The sequence below is a fragment of the Entelurus aequoreus genome, linkage group LG09, assembly GCF_033978785.1.
Source record: "Entelurus aequoreus isolate RoL-2023_Sb linkage group LG09, RoL_Eaeq_v1.1, whole genome shotgun sequence".
NCBI classification, from domain to species: domain Eukaryota; kingdom Metazoa; phylum Chordata; class Actinopteri; order Syngnathiformes; family Syngnathidae; genus Entelurus; species Entelurus aequoreus.
Window position 1 is genome coordinate 2,129,590 of NC_084739.1, and position 26,405 is coordinate 2,155,994.

General features: G+C 39.4%; 2 protein-coding genes across 3 annotated transcripts in view; one reads left to right on the forward strand and one right to left on the reverse strand.

Moving 5' to 3' along the window:
- Positions 1-26,405, reverse strand: part of LOC133657056 (cGMP-dependent protein kinase 1) — a 634,377-nt gene that overhangs the window by 417,809 nt on the left and 190,163 nt on the right. The window lies entirely within an intron of this gene.
- Positions 24,523-26,405, forward strand: part of LOC133656738 (uncharacterized) — a 3,499-nt gene continuing 1,616 nt past the window's right edge. Inside the window, exon 1 of the mRNA XM_062057574.1 lies at positions 24,523-26,405. This exon is cut by the window's right edge and continues 1,616 nt beyond it. Within this exon, the coding sequence (XP_061913558.1) occupies positions 24,836-26,405 (1,570 nt within the window). The 5' untranslated portion in view covers positions 24,523-24,835.

The window sequence follows — 26,405 nt, forward strand, 5'->3', positions numbered from 1 at the left end:
TTGATAAATGTCTGTGGCTTTTGCATAGTAGAGTTTTAACTTGCACTTACAGATGTAGCGACCAACTGTAGTTACTGACAGTGGGTTTCTGAAGTGTTCCTGAGCCCATGTGGTGATATCCTTTACACACTGATGTGGCTTGTTGATGCAGTACAGCCTGAGGGATGGAAGGTCACGGGCTTAGCTGCTTACGTGCAGTGATTTCTCCAGATTCTCTGAACCCTTTGATGATATTACGGAGCGTAGATGGTGAAATCCCTAAATTCCTTGCAATAGCTGGTTGAGAAATGTTGTTCTTAAACTGTTCAACAATTTGCTCAGGCATTTGTTGACAAAGTGGTGACCCTCGCCCCGTCCTTGTTTGTGAATGACTGAGCATTTCATGGAAGCTGCTTTTATACCCAATCATGGCACCCATCTGTTCCCAATTTGCCTCTTCCGTTTATATTTACATCGAACACAATTTCCCAACTCATATGGAAACGGGGTTTGTATCAACTTTGCGCCTATAACAGTACGGATGGTTATTTTCCTCTTTGACGTCCACAGTTTCCAAAAACAATTTGAAATGTGGACTCGTCAGACCACAGAACACTTTTCCACTTTGCATCAGTCCATCTTAGATGAGCTCGGGCCCGGCGAAGCCGGCGGCGTTTCTGGGTGTTGTTGATAAATGTCTGTGGCTTTTGCATAGTAGAGTTTTAACTTGCACTTACAGATGTAGCGACCAACTGTAGTTACTGACAGTGGGTTTCTGAAGTGTTCCTGAGCCCAAGGTGACTATATGGGTGTTGTTTCATGTTTGGAGTGCTTTAATAAAAGGTTAACAGTTGTGTATGTTTGAACTGTGAAAATATTTGATTTATTAATAATGATCCATGTCCAGTCCCAAACACCCACGATAAACGAGGGACGACTGTACCTGTATAAGTTGTCTACCTATACCAGGGGTGTCCAAAGTGCGGCCCGGGGGCTATTTGCGGCCCGCAGCTAAAATTGCAAAATTGATAATATTGCAAAAATTTTAAAAAACATTTTAAAAAAAAAGTCGAATGAGGTGAAATCTAACAAAAAAAAGGTTGCAATGTTGACACAAAGCTGCTGTTTTTTTTATTTTGTCTTTGTTTATTTTTCTTTCTTTTTTTGCCATTGCTAAAAAAAAAAAAAAAAAAAAAAGACTAAAAATCTATAATATAATGAATTATTACTTAAAAAAGATCACTTTAAAATGTTTTATGTGGAAAAAAATATTGCATATATTGTGTGGTTGCCATATAAAAACATCAAAGTTTTATTTGACAAAAAGAGCATGAAACAAACAAAATAATAGTTCGAACGTAAAATGGACAGATATATCTGAAGTTGATCTCGTAATTTAAGTGTTAAAAGTAAAAAAAAAAACGAGGGTAGTGATTAATGCGAAGGGCTACCAGTTTGATACACACTTAAATAAATTGCCAGAAATAGCCAATTTGCTCAATTTACCTTTAACTCTATGTTATTATTAATAATTAATGATATTTACAATTAATTGAACGGTTTAAAAGAGGAGAAAACACGAAAAAAAAATGACAATTACATTTTGAAACATAGTTTATCTTCAATTTCGACTCTTTAAAATTCAAAATTCAACCGAAAAAAAGGAGAGAAAAACTAGCTAATTCGAATCTTTTCGAAAAAAATTTAAAAAAGAATTTATGGAACATCATTAGTAATTTTTCCTGATTAAGATTAATTTGAGGATTTTGATGACATGTTTTGAATAGGTTAAAATCCAATCTGCACTTTGTTAGAATATATAACAAATTGGACCAAGCTATATTTCTAACAAAGACGAATCATTATTTCTTCAAGATTTTCCAGAAATTTTTTTTTAAAAGAAATTCAAAAGACTTTGAAATAAGATTTAAATTTGATTCTACAGATTTTCTAGATTTGCCAGAATAATTGTTTTGAATTTTAATCATAATAAGTTTGAAGAAATATTTCACAAATATTCTTCCTCGAAAAAACAGAAGCTAAAATGAAGAATTAAATTAAAATTTATTGATCATTCTTTACAATAAAAACAATACATTTACTTGAACGTTGATTTAAATTGTCAGGAAAGAAGAGGAAGGAATTTAAAAGGTAAAAAGGTATATGTGTTTAAAAATCCTAAAATCATTTTTAAGGTTGTATTTTTTCTCTAAAATTGTCTTTCTGAAAGTTATAAGAAGCAAAGTAAAAAAAAAATAATGCATTTATTTAAACAAGTGAAGACCAAGTCTTTAAAATATTTTCTTGGATTTTCAAATTCTATTTGAGTTTTGTCTCTCTTAGAATTAAAAATGTCGGGAAAAGCGAGACCAGCTTGCTAGTACATAAATAAAATTACAAAAATAGAGGCAGCTCACTGGTAAGTGCTGCTATTTGAGCTATTTTTAGAACAGGCCAGCGGGCTACTCATCTGGGGCCGTACTTATCAAGCTTCTTAGAGTGCCATTTTACACTTAAGTCCTGAGAATTTGCGAATTTTAGTCCTACTCTCAAACTTAAGAATAAAAGCTTTTTATCAACGTTCTTAAGTCTAAGAATCACTCCTACTCTCCATGATATTTAAGAGACCTTCAGAGGTGTCTTAAGTGGTTAGGAGTTGCCAGCAGGGGGTGGCACTGAGGCGAGAGAGACGTGCGCCAACGTTCAGGGAACGGAACAATGTTTTTTGTTTTTTTTTTGATGACGAGCAGCTGATCAAACGGTATCGTTTAGACAGAGCGGATATTATTTTTGTCACAGATTTAATACTTTTCGATTCCTTGTTGATTTCTGCATGTGTCTGCAGTGGGCTAGTATATATAGAGCCACCCACACCAGTTTCAAATTAGTTGCCTAATTAATGAATTGGAAAGAAAATGTAATGACAGTAGCGTATGTGTGTGGCCGTGAGGTGAGTGACGTCAGTGAGTGTGTGGGCGAGAGAAGAGAGGGAGCGGTAGCGTGAGTGCCGGCGGGGACTAGTTTGTTTTGTATTATTTTGTAGTTTATTGTCAAAATATACACTCCCATTGTCCACTTCAATATTTCCAAGATATTTCTTTATTCTTAGACAACGGATTCCCTTCCGTGATTGGTCATTTCTATGGACACAGAAATGACGTCACCTAAAATTGCGTTTACGGCACATAGTAATGTCGTAATTCAGCTCTGAGTGTGACACTTAAGATTCAGTCCTACACTTCGCTGAAAGTGTGAGTAAGACGCTTGATAACTAACTTTTAAGTGCAGCTTTCAGCCAAGAATTTATTTACTCTTAAGTCAACTCTTAGCAGACTTCTTAGGAGTCATTCTAAGAAGCTTGATAAGTACGGCCCCTGGTCCTTACGGGCTACCTGGTGCCCGCGGGCACCGCGTTGGTGACTCCTGCCCTTTATGGTCCCCGGGAGCCCTAAAGATAAAAAAAACCCAAAAAAAACATATATTTTGTTAAGGTTTGAAAATGAAAAATATCAAAATGGCCCCCTGCATGCTTAAATTTTTCCGTGTGCGGCCCTCAGTGGAAAAAGTTTGGACACCCCTGACCTCCACTAAAGCTAGTCTGTGTGAAAAGGATTACGGACACAAACAACCCGAGAGACTGCTAACTTTATAAATGTGCTACAAAGTGGTCACTGCTCACTTCCACGTGTCCCAATACATATGGCATCCACTTCCAGCTGGTCCCGCTGAGACACCACCAGCTGGCTGCCTGTCTGGACCTGCCATCCCTGGAGAGGTGAGACTGGAACATGGGAGACATCTCCAGGGAGACAAAGTTTGGAACTTTTCTTTTGCTCCTCAGATTTTTTTGTTTTGTTTTACTTTCTGGGAAGTAAGGAAGAAAAAGAGGGCATTGAACATTGAAAAGGGGGAACTGCACTTTCATGGTTCACAATCATTATGAGAGACAAGAACACATGTATTTATTTATTTGTCCTTATTTTAAAGATGATAAACAACGCTTGGAAGATGTTGCTAATGGGAGTCACCGTTGTAGCCTTCGAAGCCTCTAAAACAACTTCAAAACACTCCAGCAATGTTATATATACACACTGCAAGTATATATATAATGTAGTAACAGACACCTTCATAACAATATGTAATATGTACAATATACACACTGCAAGTATATATATAATGTAGTAACAGACACCTTCATAACAATATGTAATATGTACAATATACACACTGCAAGTATATATATAATGTAGTAACAGACACCTTCATAACAATATGTAATATGTACAATATACACACTGCAAGTATATATATAATGTAGTAACAGACACCTTCATAACAATATGTAATATGTACAATATACACACTGCAAGTATATATATAATGTAGTAACAGACACCTTCATAACAATATGTAATATGTACAATATACACACTGCAAGTATATATATAATGTAGTAACAGACACCTTCATAACAATATGTAATATGTACAATATACACACTGCAAGTATATATATAATGTAGTAACAGACACCTTCATAACAATATGTAATATGTACAATATACACACTGCAAGTATATATATATAATGTAGTAACAGACACCTTCATAACAATATGTAATATGTACAATATCTACAGTATTTTGATCATTTTAATCATTGCCGGAACTAGTTCTTCGGCGCATTTATTTCCGTTTCCGTAGCAGCGCACGTCCGACTTCTGGCAACGTGTCTGGGCAGACAAACAACAAAGATGACTATTTTTGGAAAAATTGAGGAGTTACAACCTTATCTTTTTGAAGCTGAATATACTGAGGATGAACAACTGCTTCTACAAGCGAGCACAAATGGAGAGTGAGACGTTGGCGCAGACATGTTAGAATGCAAAAAATACTTTTGTCTTCTTATCTTCTCTAATAATTGTGAACTAGTAATATTTTACTATTTTACTACTAATATTTTAGTACTTTTCGGTACTTTTCTAAATAAAGGGAACCACAAAAAAATTGCATTATTGGCTTTATTTTAGCCAAAACATCTTATTGTACATTAAACATACGTTTATTATTGCAATTTAGTCCTTAAGTAAAATCATAGTAGTATCGACTAGATACGCTCCTGTACTTGGTATCATTACAGTGGATGTCAGGTGTAGATCCACCCATGGCGTTTGCTTACATTGTGACGCCGGTGAGCTATTGTATCCTCCTACGGTGTGTAGTGAAGCAGTGTTGTGACGATACCAATATTTTGATACCGGTACTAAAATGATTTTGATACTTTTCGGTACTTTTCGGTACTTTTCTAAATAAAGGGGACCACAAAAAAATTGCATTATTGGCTTTATTTTAACAAAAAAATCTTAGGGTACATTAAACATTTGTTTATTATTGCAATTTAGTTCTTAAATAAAATAGTGGACATACTAGACAACTTGTCTTTTAGTAATAAATAAACACGCAAAAAGGCAATTTTAAAGTCCATTTTAAAGCATTTTAAAGTCCATTTTAAAGTCAATTTTAAAGCATATTTAAGCATTTTAAAGTCCATTTTACACATCTTGTCTTTTAGTAATAAATAAACACGCAAAAAGGCAATTTTAAAGTCCATTTTAAAGCATTTTAAAGTCCATTTTAAAGTCCATTTTAAAGCATATTTAAGCATTTTAAAGTCCATTTTACACATCTTGTCTTTTAGTAATAAATAAACACGCAAAAAGTCCATTTTAAAGTCAATTTTAAAGCATTTTAAAGTCCATTTTAAAGTGAATTTTAAAGCATTTTTAAGCATTTTAAAGTCCATTTTACACATCTTGTCTTTTAGTAATAAATAAACACGCAAAAAGTCAATTTTAAAGTCAATTTTAAAGTCCATTTTAAAGCATTTTAAAGTCCATTTTAAAGTCCATTTTAAAGCATATTTAAGCATTTTAAAGTCCATTTTACACATCTTGTCTTTTAGTAATAAATAAACACGCAAAAAGTCCTTTTTAAAGTCCATTTTAAAGCATTTTAAAGTCCATTTTAAAGTCAATTTTAAAGCATTTTTAAGCATTTTAAAGTCCATTTTACACATCTTGTCTTTTAGTAATAAATAAACACGCAAAAAGGCCATTTTAAAGTCAATTTTAAAGCATTTTAAAGTCCATTTTAAAGTCAATTTTAAAGCATTTTTAAGCATTTTAAAGTCCATTTTACGCATCTTGTCTTTTAGTAATAAATAAACACGCAAAAAGTCAATTTTAAAGTCCATTTTAAAGCATTTTAAAGTCCATTTTAAAGTCCATTTTAAAGCATTTTTAAGCATTTTAAAGTCCATTTTACACATCTTGTCTTTTAGTAATAAATAAACACGCAAAAAGTCCATTTTAAAGTCCATTTTAAAGTCAATTTTAAAGCATTTTAAAGTCCATTTTAAAGTGAATTTTAAAGCATTTTTAAGCATTTTAAAGTCCATTTTACACATCTTGTCTTTTAGTAATAAATAAACACGCAAAAAGTCAATTTTAAAGTCAATTTTAAAGTCCATTTTAAAGCATTTTAAAGTCCATTTTAAAGTCCATTTTAAAGCATATTTAAGCATTTTAAAGTCCATTTTACACATCTTGTCTTTTAGTAATAAATAAACACGCAAAAAGTCCTTTTTAAAGTCCATTTTAAAGCATTTTAAAGTCCATTTTAAAGTCAATTTTAAAGCATTTTTAAGCATTTTAAAGTCCATTTTACACATCTTGTCTTTTAGTAATAAATAAACACGCAAAAAGTCCATTTTAAAGTCAATTTTAAAGCATTTTAAAGTCCATTTTAAAGTCAATTTTAAAGCATTTTTAAGCATTTTAAAGTCCATTTTACGCATCTTGTCTTTTAGTAATAAATAAACACGCAAAAAGTCAATTTTAAAGTCCATTTTAAAGCATTTTAAAGTCCATTTTAAAGTCCATTTTAAAGCATTTTTAAGCATTTTAAAGTCCATTTTACACATCTTGTCTTTTAGTAATAAATAAACACGCAAAAAGTCCATTTTAAAGTCCATTTTAAAGTCAATTTTAAAGCATTTTAAAGTCCATTTTAAAGTCCATTTTAAAGTCCATTTTAAAGCATTTTTAAGCATTTTAAAGTCCATTTTACACATCTTGTCTTTTAGTAATAAATAAACACGCAAAAAGTCCATTTTAAAGTCCATTTTAAAGCATTTTAAAGTCCATTTTAAAGTCAATTTTAAAGCATTTTTAAGCATTTTAAGGTCCATTTTACACATCTTGTCTTTTAGTAATAAATAAACAAACAAAGGCTCCTAATTAGTCTGCTGACGTATGCAGTAACATATTGTGTCATTTATCTACCTCTTATTTTATACAAATTATGAAGGACAAACTGTAAAAATTGATCATTTATCTACTTGTTCATTTACTATTAATATCTGCTTACTTTCACTTTTAACATGTTCTATCTACACTTCTGTTAAAATGTAATAATCACTTATTCTTCTCTTCTTTGATACTTTACATTAGTTTTGCATGATACCACAAATTTAGGTATCGATCCGATACCAAGTCGTTCCAGGATCATACATTGGTCATAGTCAAAGTCCTCATGTGTCCAGGGACGTGTTTACTGACTTTATAAACATAATATACATTTAAAAAAAACGAAAGATGATGTTATGATGCCAAAAAATATCGACGTAATCATAGTAGTATCGCTCCTGTACTTAGCATCATTACAGTGGATGTCAGGTGTAGATCCACCAATGGCGTTTGTTTACATTTTGACGTAGCGAAGCATGTTTAGCTATTCCTCGTCCTGTACTTACTGCTTGTAAGTACTCTGTGATTGTGCGCTGCCGAACATGCTCCTCGGGACCGGCACTTTTCAGAGGCAGTATGGTACCGAATAGGATTCATTAGTATCGCAGTGCAATACTTATACCGGTATACCGTACAACCCTATTGTGAACATTCCAAAAAGAAGTGCGCTTCCCCTTGAAATGGTGCAAAGCGGCGATACAAGTTGCAGTCACGATGCAACATGATATCATAGTCCGGCCCGCTGATGGATCGCTGGCTTCGCACTGGAGACGGACAGGAGCAGAGCGCAGGAAATGGACTCAGCGAGCACAGTAATGATGCTTCCTTCCTGCTGTCAAAAAGTCACATGGATACCAAGGTGGATTATCTACTGGGTGTTTTGGGGTGATGACATCCACTTTATTGGGTACGCGCAAGTCACAGCACACCACGTTTTACCGAGCCGAGACGTGGGTGAGGGGGTCGTCTTCCAGGTGTGCACACTGCAAAAAGTGAAATCTAAGTAAGATGAAATATCTCAAATAAGGGTGATTTTTGCCTATTTTCTGTCTGATAAGATCATTCTTCTCACTAAGCAGATTTTATGTTCGAGTGTTTTACTTCTTTTAAGTGTTTTGCTCCTAAATGATGTCAGCAAGATATTCCAGCTTGTTGCTGAGATTTGATGAGCTATATTGAGTAAAACATGCTTCAAACTAGAATATCAACTGTTTTTTGCTGAAAGGATTTAGTACAGAACATCGACGATAAAGTTCGCAACTTTTGGTCTCTGATAAAAAAAAAAAGCCTTGCCTGTACCGGAAGTAGCGTGACGTTGTCAGTTGTTCACCTCCTCATATTTTCCTATTGTTTTCAACGCAGCTAGAGCGATTCGGACCGAGAAAGCGACGATTACCCCATTAATTTGAGCCAGGATGAAAGATTCGTGGATGAGAAACGTGAGAGTGACGGACTATAGTGCAGTGCAAGACGTATCTTTTTTCGCTCTGACCGTAACTTAGGTACAAGCTGGCTCATTGGATTCCACACTCTCTCCTTTTTCTACTGTGGATCCCGGATTTGTATTTTAAACCACCTCGGATACTATATCCAGGGCCGGCCCGTGGCATAGGCCGTATAGGCAAATGCTAAGGGCGCCGTCCATCAGGGGGCGCCACGCCAGTGCCACAAATGTTGGAGGGGAAAAAAAAAAGTTGGTGCTATTATTTCTAAATACATAAAATAATCCCACGTTAATTAAAATGCAAAATATTTCACATAGAAATATTATTTGTTACAACATTACGCTCCCCCTCCCCCCGGCACGGTGCGCCTCCTCCCTTCCCGTATCATGACTCTTTTTGGACGTCACCACATCAAAAAATCAACACAAGATGTCAAAACGGCCAAAACTGTCAGGTGCCCAGGGAAGGAAAAAGAGAAAAGAAGAGGAGAAACGAGAAAAAGACAGAGGTAGCAGGTAGGTAACGTTAGCCTACATGCAATTATTTGTCTGTTACAGAATGTGATAGTAACCTGGCTTTTTAGCATTAAGCTAATGCTACATGATTCGGCAATTGCTAATCAATAAATAGCTAGTTCTGTTTTAACGTCGGGTTAATATTGTGGAGGGGGCTAAATTGTTATGGAAAATAATAATGTAACGTTAGGTAATTACAGTACTCCCTGGTGTACAGTAATTTGTAAGTCATTCTAGTTAATGCAATATTAAAAAGCACAAATAGAGAACTCTGTAGGATCCCCTTTTTTTGTAATATAGTTGTTAAAGTCATACTGGTTTGATATCTTGTTTTGTGCAGTGCCTTATTTATATTGTATTTTTAATTTATTTTATGCAACTTGTTGACACGTTTTATTTTGTGTTTATGTATGTAAAATATATTGTATTTCATATATTCATTTTTTATTTTTTGTATTCATTTATTTATCCATATTTTTTTTTAATCTTGTTAACTATTCTGATTGTTATTTTGCTTTCTTTAAGTAAAAAAAAAAAGGTCAAAGACAAAGCTATTCGGTTTCTTGTGAGTATATACACTTCACTGCCGATGTGGGGGGGCGCCACCTAAAATCTTGCCTAGGGTGCCAGATTGCCTGACTATATCCTCTTGAAAATGAGAGTCGAGAACGCGAAATGGACAATCACAGTGACTTTTATCTCCACGACAATACATCGGCGAAGCTCTTTAGCTACGGAGCTAACGTGATAGCATCATGCTTAACTGCAGATAGAAACAAAATAAATAAATCCCTGACTGCAAGGATAGACAGAAGATCAACAATACTATTAAACCGTGGACATGTAAATACACGGTTAATGCTTTCCAGGCTGGCGAAGGTTAACAATGCTGTTGCTAACGACGCCATTGAAGCCAACTCAGCAACCGGACCTCACAGAGCTATGCTAAAAACATTAGCTATCCACCTACGCCAGCCAGCCCTCATCTGCTCATCAACACCCGTGCTCACCTGCGTTCCAGCGATCGACGGTGCGATGAAGGACTTCACCCGATCACTGTTGCGGTCGGCGAGACGGAGGAAGTTAAGGTGAGTTCGGCAGCTAGCGTATCTGATATCCATCTCAAAGTCCTCCTGGTTGTGTTGCTGTAGTCCGCCGCTAATACACCGATCCCACCTACAGCTTTCTTCTTTGCTATCTCCATTGTTCATTAAACAAATTGCAACAGATTCACCAACATAGATGTCCAGAATACTGTGGAATTATGAAATGAAAACAGAGCTTTTTTGTATTGGCTTCAATGGGGAAGGCATACCTCTGTTCCCCGGGCTACGTCACGCGCATACGTCATCCTCCAAAGGTGTTTTCAACCGGAAGTTTAGCGGGAAATTTAAAATGTCACTTTATAAGTTAACCCGGCCGTATTGGCATGTGTTGCAATGTTAAGATTTCATCATTGATATATAAACTATCAGACTGCGTGGCCATTAAAGTAATCATTTCTTATTTCAAGCATGAAAATAAAAAAATCATGATTTTAACACAGTTGTGTCTCATAGTCAAAACAGATGACAGCCAAATGGACTTTGCTGTTTTATTTTCAATGAAACAATAGAAAACAGGTACTCATATAGTAGTACAGTTGGCACAGTGCCGTAAACTGACAGTTAATATTTACACATTTAACATTTCTAACCATTTTGAACAGAAATAGTTCATGCACATTCAGATAAATTATTCAAAATTACAATTTAAAACATTTTTGGCCGGGGGCCGGGCTGTATATATGTGCACTAATTGACTGAAAGAGCACGCACTTGGCGCGATGATGTCATGTTATCCATGGAAAAATGCATTTTTAGACCATATGATTTGCCTGAGCGGCTAGGAGACCCCGAGAGTAACAAGCCTTGCTTTGTTGAATTTCCATTAAGAACAATAAATTAGTTTTTAGTATAAGTTTGCTGGTTTCAAGAAATGTAATGCCGAGTGCAGATCTTTATGTCAAGATAATGCCACTAGCATTTACTTCATTTAAGAATATTTTTCAACATATTGAGCAGAAATGTCTCTTTTTTTTTTCTACCAAGAAAAGTGCACTTGTTATTAGTGAGAATATACAAACCCCGTTTCCATATGAGTTGGGAAATGGTGTTAGATGTAAATAAAAACGGAATACAATGATTTGCAAATCATATTCAAGCCATATTCAGGTGAATATGCTACAAAGACAACATATTTCATGTTCAAACTCATAAAAAAAATTTTTTTTGTGCAAATAATCATTACCTTTAGAATTTGATGGCAGCAACACGTGAAAAAGAAGTTGGGAAAGGTGGCAATAAATACTGATAAAGTTGAGGAATGCTCATCAAACACTTATTTGGAACATCCCACAGGTGAGCAGGCAAATTGGGAACAGGTGGGTGCCATGATTGGGTATAAAAGTAGATTCCATGAAATGCTCAGTCATTCACAAACAAGGATGGGGCGAGGGTCACCACTTTGTCAACAAATGCCTGAGCAAATTGTTGAACAGTTTAAGAAAACCTTTCTCAACCAGCTGTTGCAAGGAATTTAGGGATTTCGCCATCTACGCTCCGTAATATCATCAAAGGGTTCAGAGAATCAGGAGAAATCACTGCACGTAAGCAGCTAAGCCCGTGACCTTCCATCCCTCAGGCTGTACTGCATCAACAAGCCACATCAGTGTGTAAAGGATATCACCACATGGGCTCAGGAACACTTCAGAAACCCACTGTCAGTAACTACAGTTGGTCGCTACATCTGTAAGTGCAAGTTAAAACTCTCCTATGCAAGGCGAAAACCGTTTATCAACAACACCCAGAAACGCCGTCGGCTTCGCTGGGCCTGAGCTCATCTAAGATGGACTGATGCAAAGTGGAAAAGTGTTCTGTGGTCTGACGAGTCCACATTTCAAATTGTTTTTGGAAACTGTGGACGTCGTGTCCTCCGGACCAAAGAGGAAAAGAACCATCCGGATTGTTCTAGGCGCAAAGTGTAAAAGGCAGCATGTGTGATGGTATGGGGGTGTATTAGTGCCCAAGACATGGGTAACTTACACATCTGTGAAGGCACCATTAATGCTGAAAGGTACATACAGCTTTTGGAGCAACATATGTTGCCATCCAAGCAACGTTACCATGGACGCCCCTGCTTATTTCAGCAAGCCACGTGTTACATCAATGTGGCTTCATAGTAAAAGAGTGCGGGTACTAGACTGGCCTGCCTGTAGTCCAGACCTGTCTCCCATTGAAAATGTGTGGCACCTAAAATAGCAGAAGGGAGACCCCCGGACTGTTGAACAACTTAAGCTGTACATCAAGCAAGAATGGGAAAGAATTCCTCCTGAGAAGCTTCAAAAATGTGTCTCCTCAGTTCCCAAACCTTTACTGAGTGTTGTTAAAAGGAAAGGCCATGTAACACAGTGGTGAACATGCCCTTTCCCAACTACTTTGGCACGTGTTGCAGCCATGAAATTCTAAGTTAATTATTATTTGCAAGAAAAAAAATAAAGTTTATGAGATTGAACATCAAATATGTTGTCTTTGTAGCATATTCAACTGAATATGTGTTGAAAAGGATTTGCAAATCATTGTATTCCGTTTATATTTACATCTAACACCATTTCCCAACTCATATGGAAACGGGGTTTGTACTTATTTTAAAGTATTTTTGGGTTTATTGAGGTTAGCTAATTTTACTTGTTTTGGAAAGTTTCTTGTTCTATTGGCAGATCATTTTCCTTAGTTCAAGTAAAATACCTCTCATTTTTGTATATATTCTTTTCTTGTTTTTGAACACGGACTTTTTGCAGTACAGGATATCGCCGCGCCCGACGGTCTGGATAAAACGACAACGGCCGGCGCGTCATTCCCCGGGACCCGACTGGTATGTGATTGCACACGTTTGCTGGCGAGGTTCTGCTGGCGAGTGGGCGGAAACATGTGATACTCACGTCCACCTCCGGCAGCGTGTCGGGGAGGGAAAGAAAAGGCGGACGTCTCTCCCTTTTCTTTCTGCACACAGCTAATGAGTGACCATGTGACCACCTGCAGGCTCTTTCAACTTCTGCACAACTTCCCCCTCGGGGTTGTTAAGAGGAGCGGTTAACAAGTCTTTCCTGCCTGGCAAGACCCCTTCAAGTAACCATCGCGTACATTCTATCACTGCTCTAGTCTAGCATGTCTATATTTGCGTGTCTTGCTGCTCTTTCATCTATTTATGTGACATTTATATGAGCCACACCAGTAAAAATGTTGTTCTTGGATATGTTCTCCAATCATGTTGGGTCATGTTACCTAATAAATGTAAATGATTTCTATTATTTATTCAGTACGGTATTTATAATATCAGTTTTTATTCAATATTTTAGCTGTTTCAGTCTTCCCGGTGAGGTCTATTCAGGTGTACTGGAGAGGAGGCTACACCGGATAGTCGAACCTCGGATTCAGGAGGAACAGTGTGGTTTTCGTCCTGGTCGTGGAACTGTGGACCAGCTCTGTACTCTCGGCAGGGTCCTTGAGGGTGCATGGGAGTTTGCCCAACATGTGCTTTGTGGACTTGGAGAAGGCATTCGACCGTGTCCCTCGGGAAGTCCTGTGGGACGTGCTCAGAGAGTCTGATTGTGGCGGTCCGCTCCCTGTACGATCAGTGTCAGAGCTTGGTCCGCATTGCCGGCAGTAAGTCGGACACGTTTCCAGTGAGGGTTGGACTCCGCCAAGGCTGCCCTTTGTCACCGGTTCTTTTCATTACTTTTATGGACAGAATTTCTCGGCGTTGAGGGGACCCGGTTGGGTGGCTGCAGGATTAGGCCTCTGCTTTTTGCAGATGATGTGGTCCTGATGGCTTCATCTGGCCAGGATCTTCAGCTCTCGCTGGATGGGTTCGCAGCCGAGTGTGAAGCGACTGGGATGGGAATCAGCACCTCTAAGTCCGAGTCCATGGTTCTCGCCCGGAAAAGGGTGGAGTGCCATCTCCGGTTTGGGGAGGAGACCCTGCCCCAAGTGGAGGAGTTCAAGTACCTGGGAGTCTTGTTCACGAGTGAGGGAAGAGTGGATGGGGAGATCGACAGGCGGATCGGTGCGGCGTCTTCAGTAATGCGGACGCTGTATCGATCCGTTGTGGTGAAGAAGGAGCTGAGCCGGAAGGCAAAGCTCTCAATTTACCGGTCGATCTACGTTCCCATCCTCACCTATGGTCATGAGCTTTGGGTTATGACCGAAAGGACAAGATCACGGGTACAAGCGGCCCAAATGAGTTTCCTCCGCCTCTCCCTTAGAGATAGGGTGAGAAGCTCTGCCATCCGGGGGGAGCTCAAAGTAAAGCCGCTGCTCCTCCACATGGAGAGGAGCCAGATGAGGTGGTTCGGGCATCTGGTCAGGATGCCACCCGAACGCCTCCCTAGGCAGGTGTTTAGGGCACGTCTGACCGGTGGGAGGCCACGGGGAAGACCCAGGACATGTTGGGAAGACTATGTCTACCGGCTGGCCTGGGAACGCCCCCGGGATCCCCCGGGAAGAGCTGGACGAAGTGGCTGGGGAGAGGAAAGTCTGGGATTCCCTGCTTAGGCGGCTGGCCCCGCGACCCAACCTCGGATAAGCGGCAGAAGATGGCTGGATGGATGGATTTGAGCTGTTTCAGTTTTCAGTATGTCAGCTTTGTCTTTTGACACCTTTCAGTCTACAAAGCTAAAAAATAGACAGGCTAGGTGTTATTATAATGTCTGTCTCCTGATTTGAAAGGACTAAGTACGTCCATGCAAGTGTATAGCACTACAGGTAGCAGGTATCGGACACCTCGGGTTGTTTGGACGTATCCTTGCTCATCCGTGCGGACTGGACACTGGCCGAGAGTTGGTGGCCGGCCGTTGGTGGAGTCGGCTCACTTGGTTGCTTAGTTGGGTTTGCTCCTGGCTATGCTCACCCCACCCCAGCAGACGATGCCGTGTTTTTTTTTTACTTTTGTGGCTGTATGTAGAAGTGGCTGGTTGCATCAGCTCTGCTCCTTTAATGTCTTTAATGTCCTTTGTGTTCTTTGACGTTTCCCTCTTACCATACTTGCCAACCTTGAGACCTCCAATATCGGGAGGTGGGGGGGGGGGGGGGGGGGGGGGGGGCTTGGCCGGGGGTGGGAGGGGTGGTTGGGGGCGTGGTTATTTACAGCTAGAATTCACCAACTCGAGTATTTCATATATATATATATATATATATATATATATATATATATATATATATGTATATATATATATATATATATATATATATATATATATATATGTATGAAATACGTGACTTTCAGTGAATTCTAGCTATATATATATATATATATATATATATATATATATATATATATATATTTATTTTATTTACATAGAAAAAAAATACAAAAATACTTGAATTTCAGTCTTCCGTTGGCTATCCATTAGATGGCAGTATTGTCCTGTTTAACTTCTCCGTTCATTGGGCAGGCAAAGCCTCTATTGTGGGAAAGCGAGCGTGAGAACAGGCTGTCCCCACTCAGTCTCAGGTCCGCATTGAGCTGGAGGGGGCGTGGCCTCCAGCTCCGGCTGAATACCAGGAGTTTGTCGGGAGAAAATCTCTGCCGGGAGGTTGTCGGGAGAGGCGCTGAATACCGGGATTCTCCCGCTAAAAACGGGAGGGTTGGCAAGTATGCTCTTACACACATGTTTATGTGTGCTATGGGTATGAGTTTTTTTTCCCCCTTGGCCTCAGTCTGGAACCCCTCTCCAGGGGCCCAGGCTTAGACTGAATTATTTTTTTTTCTCTTAGCGCATAGGTCCTCCGGAAAACTTCTACCATGTGTAGAGATATCGATTGACAAGGAAATCTTTCAACGCCCAAAGAAGTCCAAATCAACTCTTCTAAAATGGTGAAAATGTAGAAACAGTATTTGTGCTTGTTTGATAGAAGACTACTTCCTGGTTCATGGAGGACAACTTGAGAAAAGAGAGCTGTACCTTTGATTGATGGAAACTTGTATTAGTAGATTGCACAGTACAGTACATATTCCGTACAATTGACCACTAAATGGTAACACCCCAATAAGTTTTTCAACTTGTTTCAGTCGGGGTCCACGTAAATCAATTCATGGTACAAATATATACTATCATCATAATACTGTCATCACACAAGTTAATCATCAGAGTATATACATTTAATTATTTACATTATTTACAATCCGGGGAGGTGGGATGTGGAGGGTTTAGTTGATATCAGCACTTCAGTCATGGGCATTGAAACAGTGTAGGTGTGACTTGGTAGGATATGTACAGAGAGCAGTGAACATAGTGAGTTCGGATAGCATAAGAACAAGTATATACATTAGAAATACATTTGATTATTTTCATTTGGTTATTTACAATTCGGGGAGGTGGGATGTGGAAGGTGGAGGGTGTTAGTTTAGGGTTGAAGTTGCCTGGAGGTGTTCTTTTAGTGCGGTTTTGAAGGAGGATAGAGATGCCCTTTCTTTTACACCTGTTGGGAGCGCATTCCACATTGATGTGGCATAGAAGGAGAATGAGTTAAGACCTTTGTTAGATCGGAATCTGGGTTTAACGTGGTTAGTGGAGCACCCCCTGGTGTTGTGGTTATGGCGGTCGTTTACGTTAAGGAAGTAGTTTGACATGTACTTCGGTATCAGGGAGGTGTAGTGGATTTTATAGACCAGGCTCAGTGCAAGTTGTTTGACTCTGTCCTCCACCCTGAGCCAGCCCACTTTGGAGAAGTGGGAGAACTCTTCTAAAACCGTGAAAATGGTACAGAAGCCATATTTGTGTTGGTTTGTTTATCCTTTTGTTAGCTCGGAGGCTACTTCCCGGTTTGGATTACATCACTGCCATTAGTGAAAATAGAAAATGGCGAAAACCTCTGGCCAGTGCGGAGATATCTGCTGCTCTCACATCACAAATCTCAAACAGTTTCTTTAAAACAAGGCGACATTGTTTCATAAATATTTTTTATAAACATCTAAAAACTTCTAATAGCTAATAATTAACTTTGGGTATATTGTGGAGGCGTATCTAATGTTATAGTACAACCCTGAAAGATGATGTGAGCTGTATACCATCCAGTTCTAGGGCTAAAAATGGAGACTATTTTCGCCTCTGCCGGGGAGTCAAGAAAGGTGTTTCTTTCCCCACCTGTCCCAAACCGCCTTGACGGGCAGCGGCAAAACACTTGTGATGTTCTCATTACAGAAGAATTTACTGCTGACCTCCTTTTTCGACTCCTTCTTCACCTGTTTATTTGAAACGCAACCGAGGCATGTGGTGACTTTTAAGAGCCGTGGCAGCACAGATTGAGTCCGTGTGAGGAGACGGCCCGAGTAAATAAGTCGTACATCTGGTGCAGCCATGTAAATATCTAATCAACGTCTATAGATTGTTGTCATTGATGGAAACTTGTATTAGTAGATTGCACAGTACAGTACATATTCCGTACAATTGACCACCAAATGGTAACACCCCAATACGTTTTTCAACTTGTTTAAGTCGGGGTCCACATTAATCAATTCATGGTAAGTCGGGGTAATGCATGTATTACATCGTTAAAAACTAGCATAGCATTCAGTGGCGGTCAGAAGTCCAGTAGGCAGGTAGGTAGGTAGTTAGGTAGGTCTTTATGGTCATTACACAAGTACAACAAAACTTTGTTTTCAGAACAAACCTGTTCAAGACTAGACAAACAAACCGTGTACAGGGTTACAGAACAGGAGCGCTGATAGGTCGCCACCAGTGTTGGGTTAGTTACTGAAAACCAGTAACTAGTTACAGTTACTAGTTGCTTTTGAAATAAAGTAACTGCAGTTAGGGCTGCACAAGCCACAACGACATCCTCAGCTCAGATACCACATCAGGGCAAGGAAAAACTCAACCCAATGGGACAATGAGAAACCTTGGAGGGGGACCGCAGATGTGGGGACCCCCCCCCCCCCCCCCCTAGGGCGACCGGTGCAAATGGACGTTGAGTGGATCTAGTATAATATTGTGAGAGTCCAGTCCATAGTGGATCTAACATAATAGTGTGAGAGTCCAGTCCATAGTGGATCTAACATAATAGTGTGAGAGTCCAGTCCATAGTGGATCTAACATAATAGTGAGAGAGTCCAGTCCATAGTGGATCTAACATAATAGTGACAGTCCAGTCCATAGTGGATCTAACATAATAGTGTGAGAGTCCAGTCCATAGTGGATCTAACATAATATTGTGAGAGTCCAGTCCATAGTGGATCTAACATAATAGTGAGAGTCCAGTCCATAGTGGATCTAACATAATAGTGTGAGAGTCCAGTCCATAGTGGATCTAACATAATATTGTGAGAGTCCAGTCCATAGTGGATCTAACATAATAGTGAGAGTCCAGTCCATAGTGGATCTAACATAATAGTGAGAGTCCAGTCCATAGTGGATCTAACATAATAGTGGAGAGAGTCCAGTCCATAGTGGATCTAACATAATATTGTGAGAGTCCAGTCCATAGCGGATCTAACATAATAGTGAGGAGTCCAGTCCATAGTGGATGTAACATAATAGTGTGAGTACAGTCCATAGTGGATCTAACATAATAGTGTGAGAGTCCAGTCCATAGCGGATCTAACATAATAGTGAGAGTCCAGTCCATAGTGGATCTAACATAATAGTGAGAGTCCAGTCCATAGTGGATCTAACATAATAGTGAGAGTCCAGTCCATAGTGGATCTAACATAATAGTGTGAGAGTCCAGTCCATAGTGGATCTAACATAATAGTGTGAGAGTCCAGTCCATAGTGGATCTAACATAATATTGTGAGAGTCCAGTCCATAGTGGATCTAACATAATAGTGTGAGAGTCCAGTCCATAGCGGATCCAACATAATAGTGAGAGTCTAGTCCATAGTGGATCTAACATAATATTGTGAGAGTCCAGTCCATACTGGATCTAACATAATAGTGTGAGAGTCCAGTCCATACTGGATCTAACATAATAGTGTGAGAGTCCAGTCCATAGTGGATCTAACATAATATTGTGAGAGTCCAGTTCATAGTGGATCTAACATTATATTGTGAGAGTCTAGTCCATAGTGGATCTAACATAATATTGTGAGAGTCCAGTCCATAGTGGATCTAACATAATATTGTGAGAGTCCAGTCCATAGTGGATCCAACATAATAGTGAGAGTCTAGTCCATAGTGGATCTAACATAATATTGTGAGAGTCCAGTCCATACTGGATCTAACATAATAGTGTGAGAGTCCAGTCCATACTGGATCTAACATAATAGTGTGAGAGTCCAGTCCATAGTGGATCTAACATAATATTGTGAGAGTCCAGTTCATAGTGGATCTAACATTATATTGTGAGAGTCAGTCCATAGTGGATCTAACATAATAGTGAGAGTCCAGTCCATAGTGGATCTAACATAATAGTGAGAGTCCAGTCCATAGTGGATCTAACATAATAGTGAGAGTCCAGTCCATAGTGGATCTAACATAATAGTGAGAGTACAGTCCATAGTGGATCTAACATAATAGTGAGAGTCCAGTCCATAGTGGATCTAACATAATAGTGAGAGTACAGTCCATAGTGGGGCCAGCAGGAGACCATTCCGATTTGATTTGTTAGCTACTTCCTGGTCCCTGAAGGACGGGCCTGTACCATTTTTCAGCTGGAGGCAGGCCGAGCAGAGCCATTGTGACTAAAACAACAAAAGAAGAACATTAATTACGGTACAATAAGTTTAAAAAAAGATGACGGGACACGTTTGCGTTTGTTTGCCTTTCTTAGCTAGCAGCTAGGCTACTTCCTCGTCCGTAGTGGATATCCTGAGACGACAGGAGCCGAAAGTATTTTTGCGTTCTGAAACTAGGAAACAGTTCTACTTGGTCAGACATGAATTGACTAAATCAGTAAAACTATCACAGAGGCCATATCACCTGTCCAGTTCTAGTGTCTGCTTATTGGACAACACTAAATGTTTTAATCCTGAAGAAGGATATAAGGGACAAACATTGACTGTACATAGTTAAACGTGTAGTTTTATAGCTATTTTGCTATGTTTTTGTGTGTTTGCCAGCCTTTCCGTTGGGTAGCCAGTAAGAGGAAATGTCTCAAACTGAAAAAAAAGGTCACAGAAATCGACTTATAAAAAGTTTAACTAGCAGACCCAGGATAGCGTTTGTTTACCTGACAGTGTTACGATGACGGTCTACTTCCTGGGGGCAGGGAAATGGCTGTAGCTGTCTGAAATGATAATAATTAACTCTTCCAAAACGGTGAAAATATTACAGAAGCCATTTTTGTGTTTATCCATCCGTTTGTTAGCTCGGAGGCTAAAGGGTTGTGAGGTTGTATACCTCCTGGAACGGGAAAAAATGGAAGTAAACCAGTCTAAAAGAGGGAAAATGTTAGAATAATGATGTGTTAGTTATCACGCGACTCTTATGCTTAAAGGCCGTTGCTATAGTTATTGGTAGGGATGTCCGATAATGGCTTTTTGCCCATATTCGATATTGTCCAACTCTTAATTACTGATACCGATATATACAGTCGTGGAATTAACACATTAGTATGCCTAATTTGGACAACCAGGTATGGTGAAGATAAGGTACTTTTTAAAAAAATGAATAAAATAAAATAAGATAAATAAATTAAAAACATTTTCTTGAATAAAAAAGAAAGTAAAACAATATAAAAACAGTTACATAGAAACTAGTAATGAATGAAAATGGGTCAAATTAACTGTTAAAGGTTAGTACTATTAGTGGACCAGTCATGTGTGCTTACGGACTGTATTCCTTGCAGACTGTATTGATATATATTGATATATAATGTAGGAAGCAGAATATTAATAACAGAAAGAAACAACCCTTTTGTGTGAATGAGTGTGAATGGGGGACGGAGGGTTGGTGCACTAATTGTAAGTGTATCTTGTGTTTTTTATGTTGATTTATTTAAAAAATAACAAAAAAACTAAAATAAAATTTAAAAAACGATACCGATAATTTCCGATATTACATTTTAAAGCATTTATCAGCTATAGACATCTCTAGTTATTAGCTATTGTGCTCAAGTTGTACTTTTCTATCTGTGCAAGGACAAAACTTGTCATCAGTCGCGGCATATGAGGGGTAGCCTCGCCGCAGATATTTTGTTTGCCTTAGCCCACTAACAGCCGAGGACTTCAAGGACCTCAACGAAGATAAGACGACAGCACGCAGACGAAGCAGAGACAAGGCAACCGCAAGGCCCCCAGCACATCCCGTCACGTATTGTGCGTACTGGAAGCTGCTTCGCATGAAATGTGAGGCGGCCTCAGTGATGTAACCGGGGACCTCCCAAATAAATAGAGGAGCACGTGGGCTGGGCTTTAGAGCGTAGGTTGGTTCTTTAACTAGAATACAGCCCAAAACGAGCTAAATTTAACTCTGTCTCTGCATGATTCCTTGCTTCTTGCCTGTTTAATAATGTTTGAACAGTGTTTGAACATGACAGAAAACATGGTTTGTTTGTTAGCTGAAAGGCTACTTCCTGGTTCTTGGACGACCATTTTCCAGCCCATGTTGTGGCCAAGTGCTCTTCGCTGATGAAGAAGGTCTGGTAGAACCTCTGAAGGTGATGACTCCACAAAGCGCCATCTTTCCTCTCCTCCTCCTTGGCATGACAACATGAGCCTGATGATAGGTGCCGCAGCATTCTCACCGCCTCCATGAGATGAGTAAGCCCCCCCCCCCCCTGGCTGTCCTCCCCATTGGCTCGGCGTGACATATGCTGCAGCCGTTCCAGGACCCGGGCGTCTGGTCCACGTGGACACACCTGAGTCACGGCGAGCCCGGGGGGCCTCCGAGCGTGCTGCTGGGGCAGGAATGTGTTTTAGTGGTGTAAAAGCAGACCATATGGAGGCGATACACCCTCAAGAATTTCCCCCTGCATGCACGCTAATTTCTGCTTCCAAACCGGAGAAGACTTTTTCTCTGCCGTAAATGAGGAAAATATGTTCCAAGTAAACAAAAAGGGGGGAAGGCAGCTGCGGTCGGTGGTGAAGTGATGTAAATATGTCTCTCATCGCACCGGAGCCATTGAAGCTGCTCCCCGCAGGAAAATAAACAATGATCTTACAACACCAGTATACACCATTGTGCAATTCTACACACGTTGCTTTGCGCTTCTCCGGCACTCCGCTCGACGATTCCATGTGGTGCAAAAACTGTGCCTTTAAAAATACTTCAATACTCAGCGATGACTGCAAGCTAAAGAAATAAATGACTTTGTGTATTTAATGACATCACGTGTTGATTTTTCTTATAATAATTCCAGGCATGTGAGAACCCTTTGAGGGGAAACATTTTCATCTGCACAAAGCCCCGTTTCCTAATATTATACAAATTGTATTCTATGTAAGAAATAATCGGTTTTAATTGTGTATGTATGTATTTTTATTCGTCATTTTTTACTATAAAACAGTTTTTTTTTTTTAAATAAAAAATTAATATAAATATGTAAAATATATTGTTTTATGTTGATAGTTGTAGATGAAGTTTGGAATATTTTTTATTTCATGACATGTATTTATGCTTGTTTTGATAAAAAAATGTACAGTACACATATATATATATATATATATATATATATACTTTTTTTTTTTTTTTTTTTTTTAATTTATTTATTTTTATTTATTTTTATTTTTTTATTTTATTATTTATTTATTTTTTAATGTTTTTTTTTAATTTTTTTTAATTTATTTATTTTTATTTATTTTTATTTATTTTTTATTTTTTTATTTTATTATTTATTTATTTTTTAATGTTTTTTTTTTGTTTTTTTTATGTATATATATATACATACATAAACATACTGTATATATCTACATATAGACACATATGCATATGTACAGACGCATATATACACACATCCATATGTACATATACATATATACACACAAATGCATATGTACATATACATGCACACGGCTGCGTTGACCCTGGATCTCAGGAAACAGAGTGGACCGACACCAGCAGATGACATGGCACCCCAAACCATCACTGATGGTGGAAACTTTACACTAGACTTCTGGCAACGTGGATCCTGTGCCTCTCCTGTCTTCCTCCAGACTCTGGGACCTCGATTTCCAAAGGAAATGCAAAATTTGCTTTCGTCAGAAAACATGACTTTGGACCACTCAGCAGCAGTCCAGCTCTTTTTTCCAGGGTCAACGCAGCCGTCTACCAGTAAGTTTTAGAGCACTTCATGCTTCCTGCTGCTGACCTGCTCTATGGAGATGGAGATTTCAAGTTCCAACAGGACTTGGCGCCTGCACACAGCGCAAAATCTACCCGTGCCTGGTTTACGGACCATGGTATTTCTGTTCTAAATTGGCCCGCCAACTCCCCTGACCTTAGCCCCATAGAAAATCTGTGGGGTATTGTGAAAAGGAAGATGCAGAATGCCAGAGCCAAAAACGCAGAAGAGTTGAAGGCCACTATCAGAGCAACCTGGGCTCTCATAACACCTGAGCAGTGCCAGAAACTCATCGACTCCATGCCACGCCGCATTAACGCAGTAATTGAGGCAAAAGGAGCTCCAACCAAGTATTGAGTATTGTACATGCTCATATTTTTCATTTTCATACTTTTCAGTTGGCCAACATTTCTAAAAATCCCTTTTTTGTATTAGCCTTAAGTAATATTCTAATTTTGTGACACACGGAATTTTGGATTTTCATTTGTTGCCACTTCAAATCATCAAAATTAAATGAAATAAACATTTGAATGCATCAGTCTGTGTGCAATGAATAAATATAATGTACAAATTACACCTTTTGAATGCAATTACTGAGATAAATCAAGTTTTTCAAAATATTCTAAATTACTGGCTTTTACCTGTATATATATATATGTATGTATATATATATATATACATATATATATATATATATATATATATATATATGTGTGTATATATATATATATATATATATATGTATATATATATATATATATATATATATATATATATATATATATATATATATATATATATATATATATATATATATGTGTGTATATATATATATATATATATGTATATATATATATATATATATATATATATATATATATATATATATATATATATATATATATATATATATATATATATGTGTGTATGACCCCGGGAGAATCACTGATGATGTGTCCAGGTTGCACCATGAGGTGTATTATAGTACTAATCCAGTATGGCATCGCCATTGACTTCCAGGAAGAGGCTGGATGACAACCCCGAAAGTGTGGTGACAATTGGAGAGACAGTTGACAGCCCGGAAAGACGGCAACCGGGGCAGGGAGGGGTAGCATCCCAAGCTGCAGCTCTCGCAAGGGAGCACCCATACAAAGCTACGAAAAACCCTAAAGAGATATACCCCCAGGGGCGCCCGAGAGGGGGGGAGAATGAGCGCCCCGAACGGACAGATTTTCTGGTAACGATCCCTGCGAATGGACAATTGACTACGAGTGCAGTCTGCAAATGTGGCAAGGTCTGCAAAAACCCGACGGGTCTAAAGATACACCAGACCAAGATGGGCTGCCTAAGGAAACCCGTGGCGCAACGCACAGTGCCAGTACCCTGTACGGCACCTGATGAGACGGAGGAGGATCTAGGCCCGGACACTCCCCACAGTGCCCAGAACCTCCAAGCACCACCGGCGCAACCCCAAAGCAGACCGTCAGAGCATCGTCGGATATTGTGGCCCGCTGCCAACAAGGAGTCAGAGTGGAAACAGTTTGATGAAGATGTTAATACAGCCCTGGAAGCAACAGCCAAGGGTAATGTGGACCAGAGGCTCAAGACAATGAGCACATTCATAATTGGCATTGCATCAGACAGGTTTGGCATAAAGGAACAACGTGCCACCAAGACTACCACTGCAGCACCAATTCCAAACCGGCGGGAAACCAAGATTTCCCAACTCAGACAAGAACTGAGAGTACTCAGGAGCCAGTACAGGAAGGCAAGCGAGAATGAGAAGGCAGCCTTGGCAGAACTGAGGGGTGTGGTAAGGGATAGGCTACTCACCCTGCGACGTGCCGAGTGGCACAGGAAGAGAGGCAAGGAAAGGGCCCGCAAGCGCAGTGCCTTCATTGCAAATCCATTTGGATTCACAAAGAAGCTGCTGGGAGAGAAACGCAGTGGTCAACTCTCATGTCCCGAGGAGGAAATCAACCTCCACATCAAGAACACCTACAGCGACGGCATGAGAGAGCAAGACCTCGGCCACTGTGCAGCCCTCATATGCCCACCAGAACCCTGCATCCTGTTCGACATCAGTGAACCCACCCTGAAGGAAGTTAAAGAGGCAATCAAATCTGCCAGAGCAGCATCAGCACCAGGCCCAAGTGGAGTTCCGTACAAGGTTTTCAAACAGTGTCCCCGCCTGTTGGAGCGTCTTTGGAAGATCTTCCGGGTGATCTGGAAAAGAGGGAAAGTACCTCAGCAGTGGACGTACGCAGAGGGAGTATGGATTCCCAAGGAGGAAAATGCAAGGAACATCGAGCAGTTTAGGACAATCTCCCTCCTCAGTGTTGAGTGCAAGACCTTCTTCAAAATCGTTTCCAATCGCCTCATGGGATTTCTCCTGAAGAACACCTATATTGACACCTCGGTGCAGAAGGGAGGAGTCCCAGGAGTTCCAGGGTGCATCGAACACACTGGTGTGGTAACACAGCTGATCCGTGAGGCACGAGAGAACAGAGGCGATTTGACAGTACTGTGGCTGGACCTCGCCAATGCTTATGGATCAATTCCACACAAGTTGGTGGAGTTGTCTCTGAGCAGATACCACGTTCCAGAGAAGATTTGCAATCTCATCCTCGACTATTACAACAACTTTAGTCTGAGGGTGTCCTCTGGCACTTCGACATCAGATTGGCATCGTCTAGAGAAAGGTATCATCACAGGCTGTACAATCTCTGTGTCCCTGTTTGCACTGGCCATGAATATGCTTGTGAAGTCTGCGGAAGTAGAGTGCAGAGGCCCTTTGTCCAAATCCGGCACCCGGCAACCTCCGATTAGAGCATTCATGGATGATCTCACGGTAACCACAACATCAGTGTCTGGTTGCAGATGGCTCCTTCAAGGCCTTGATCGAC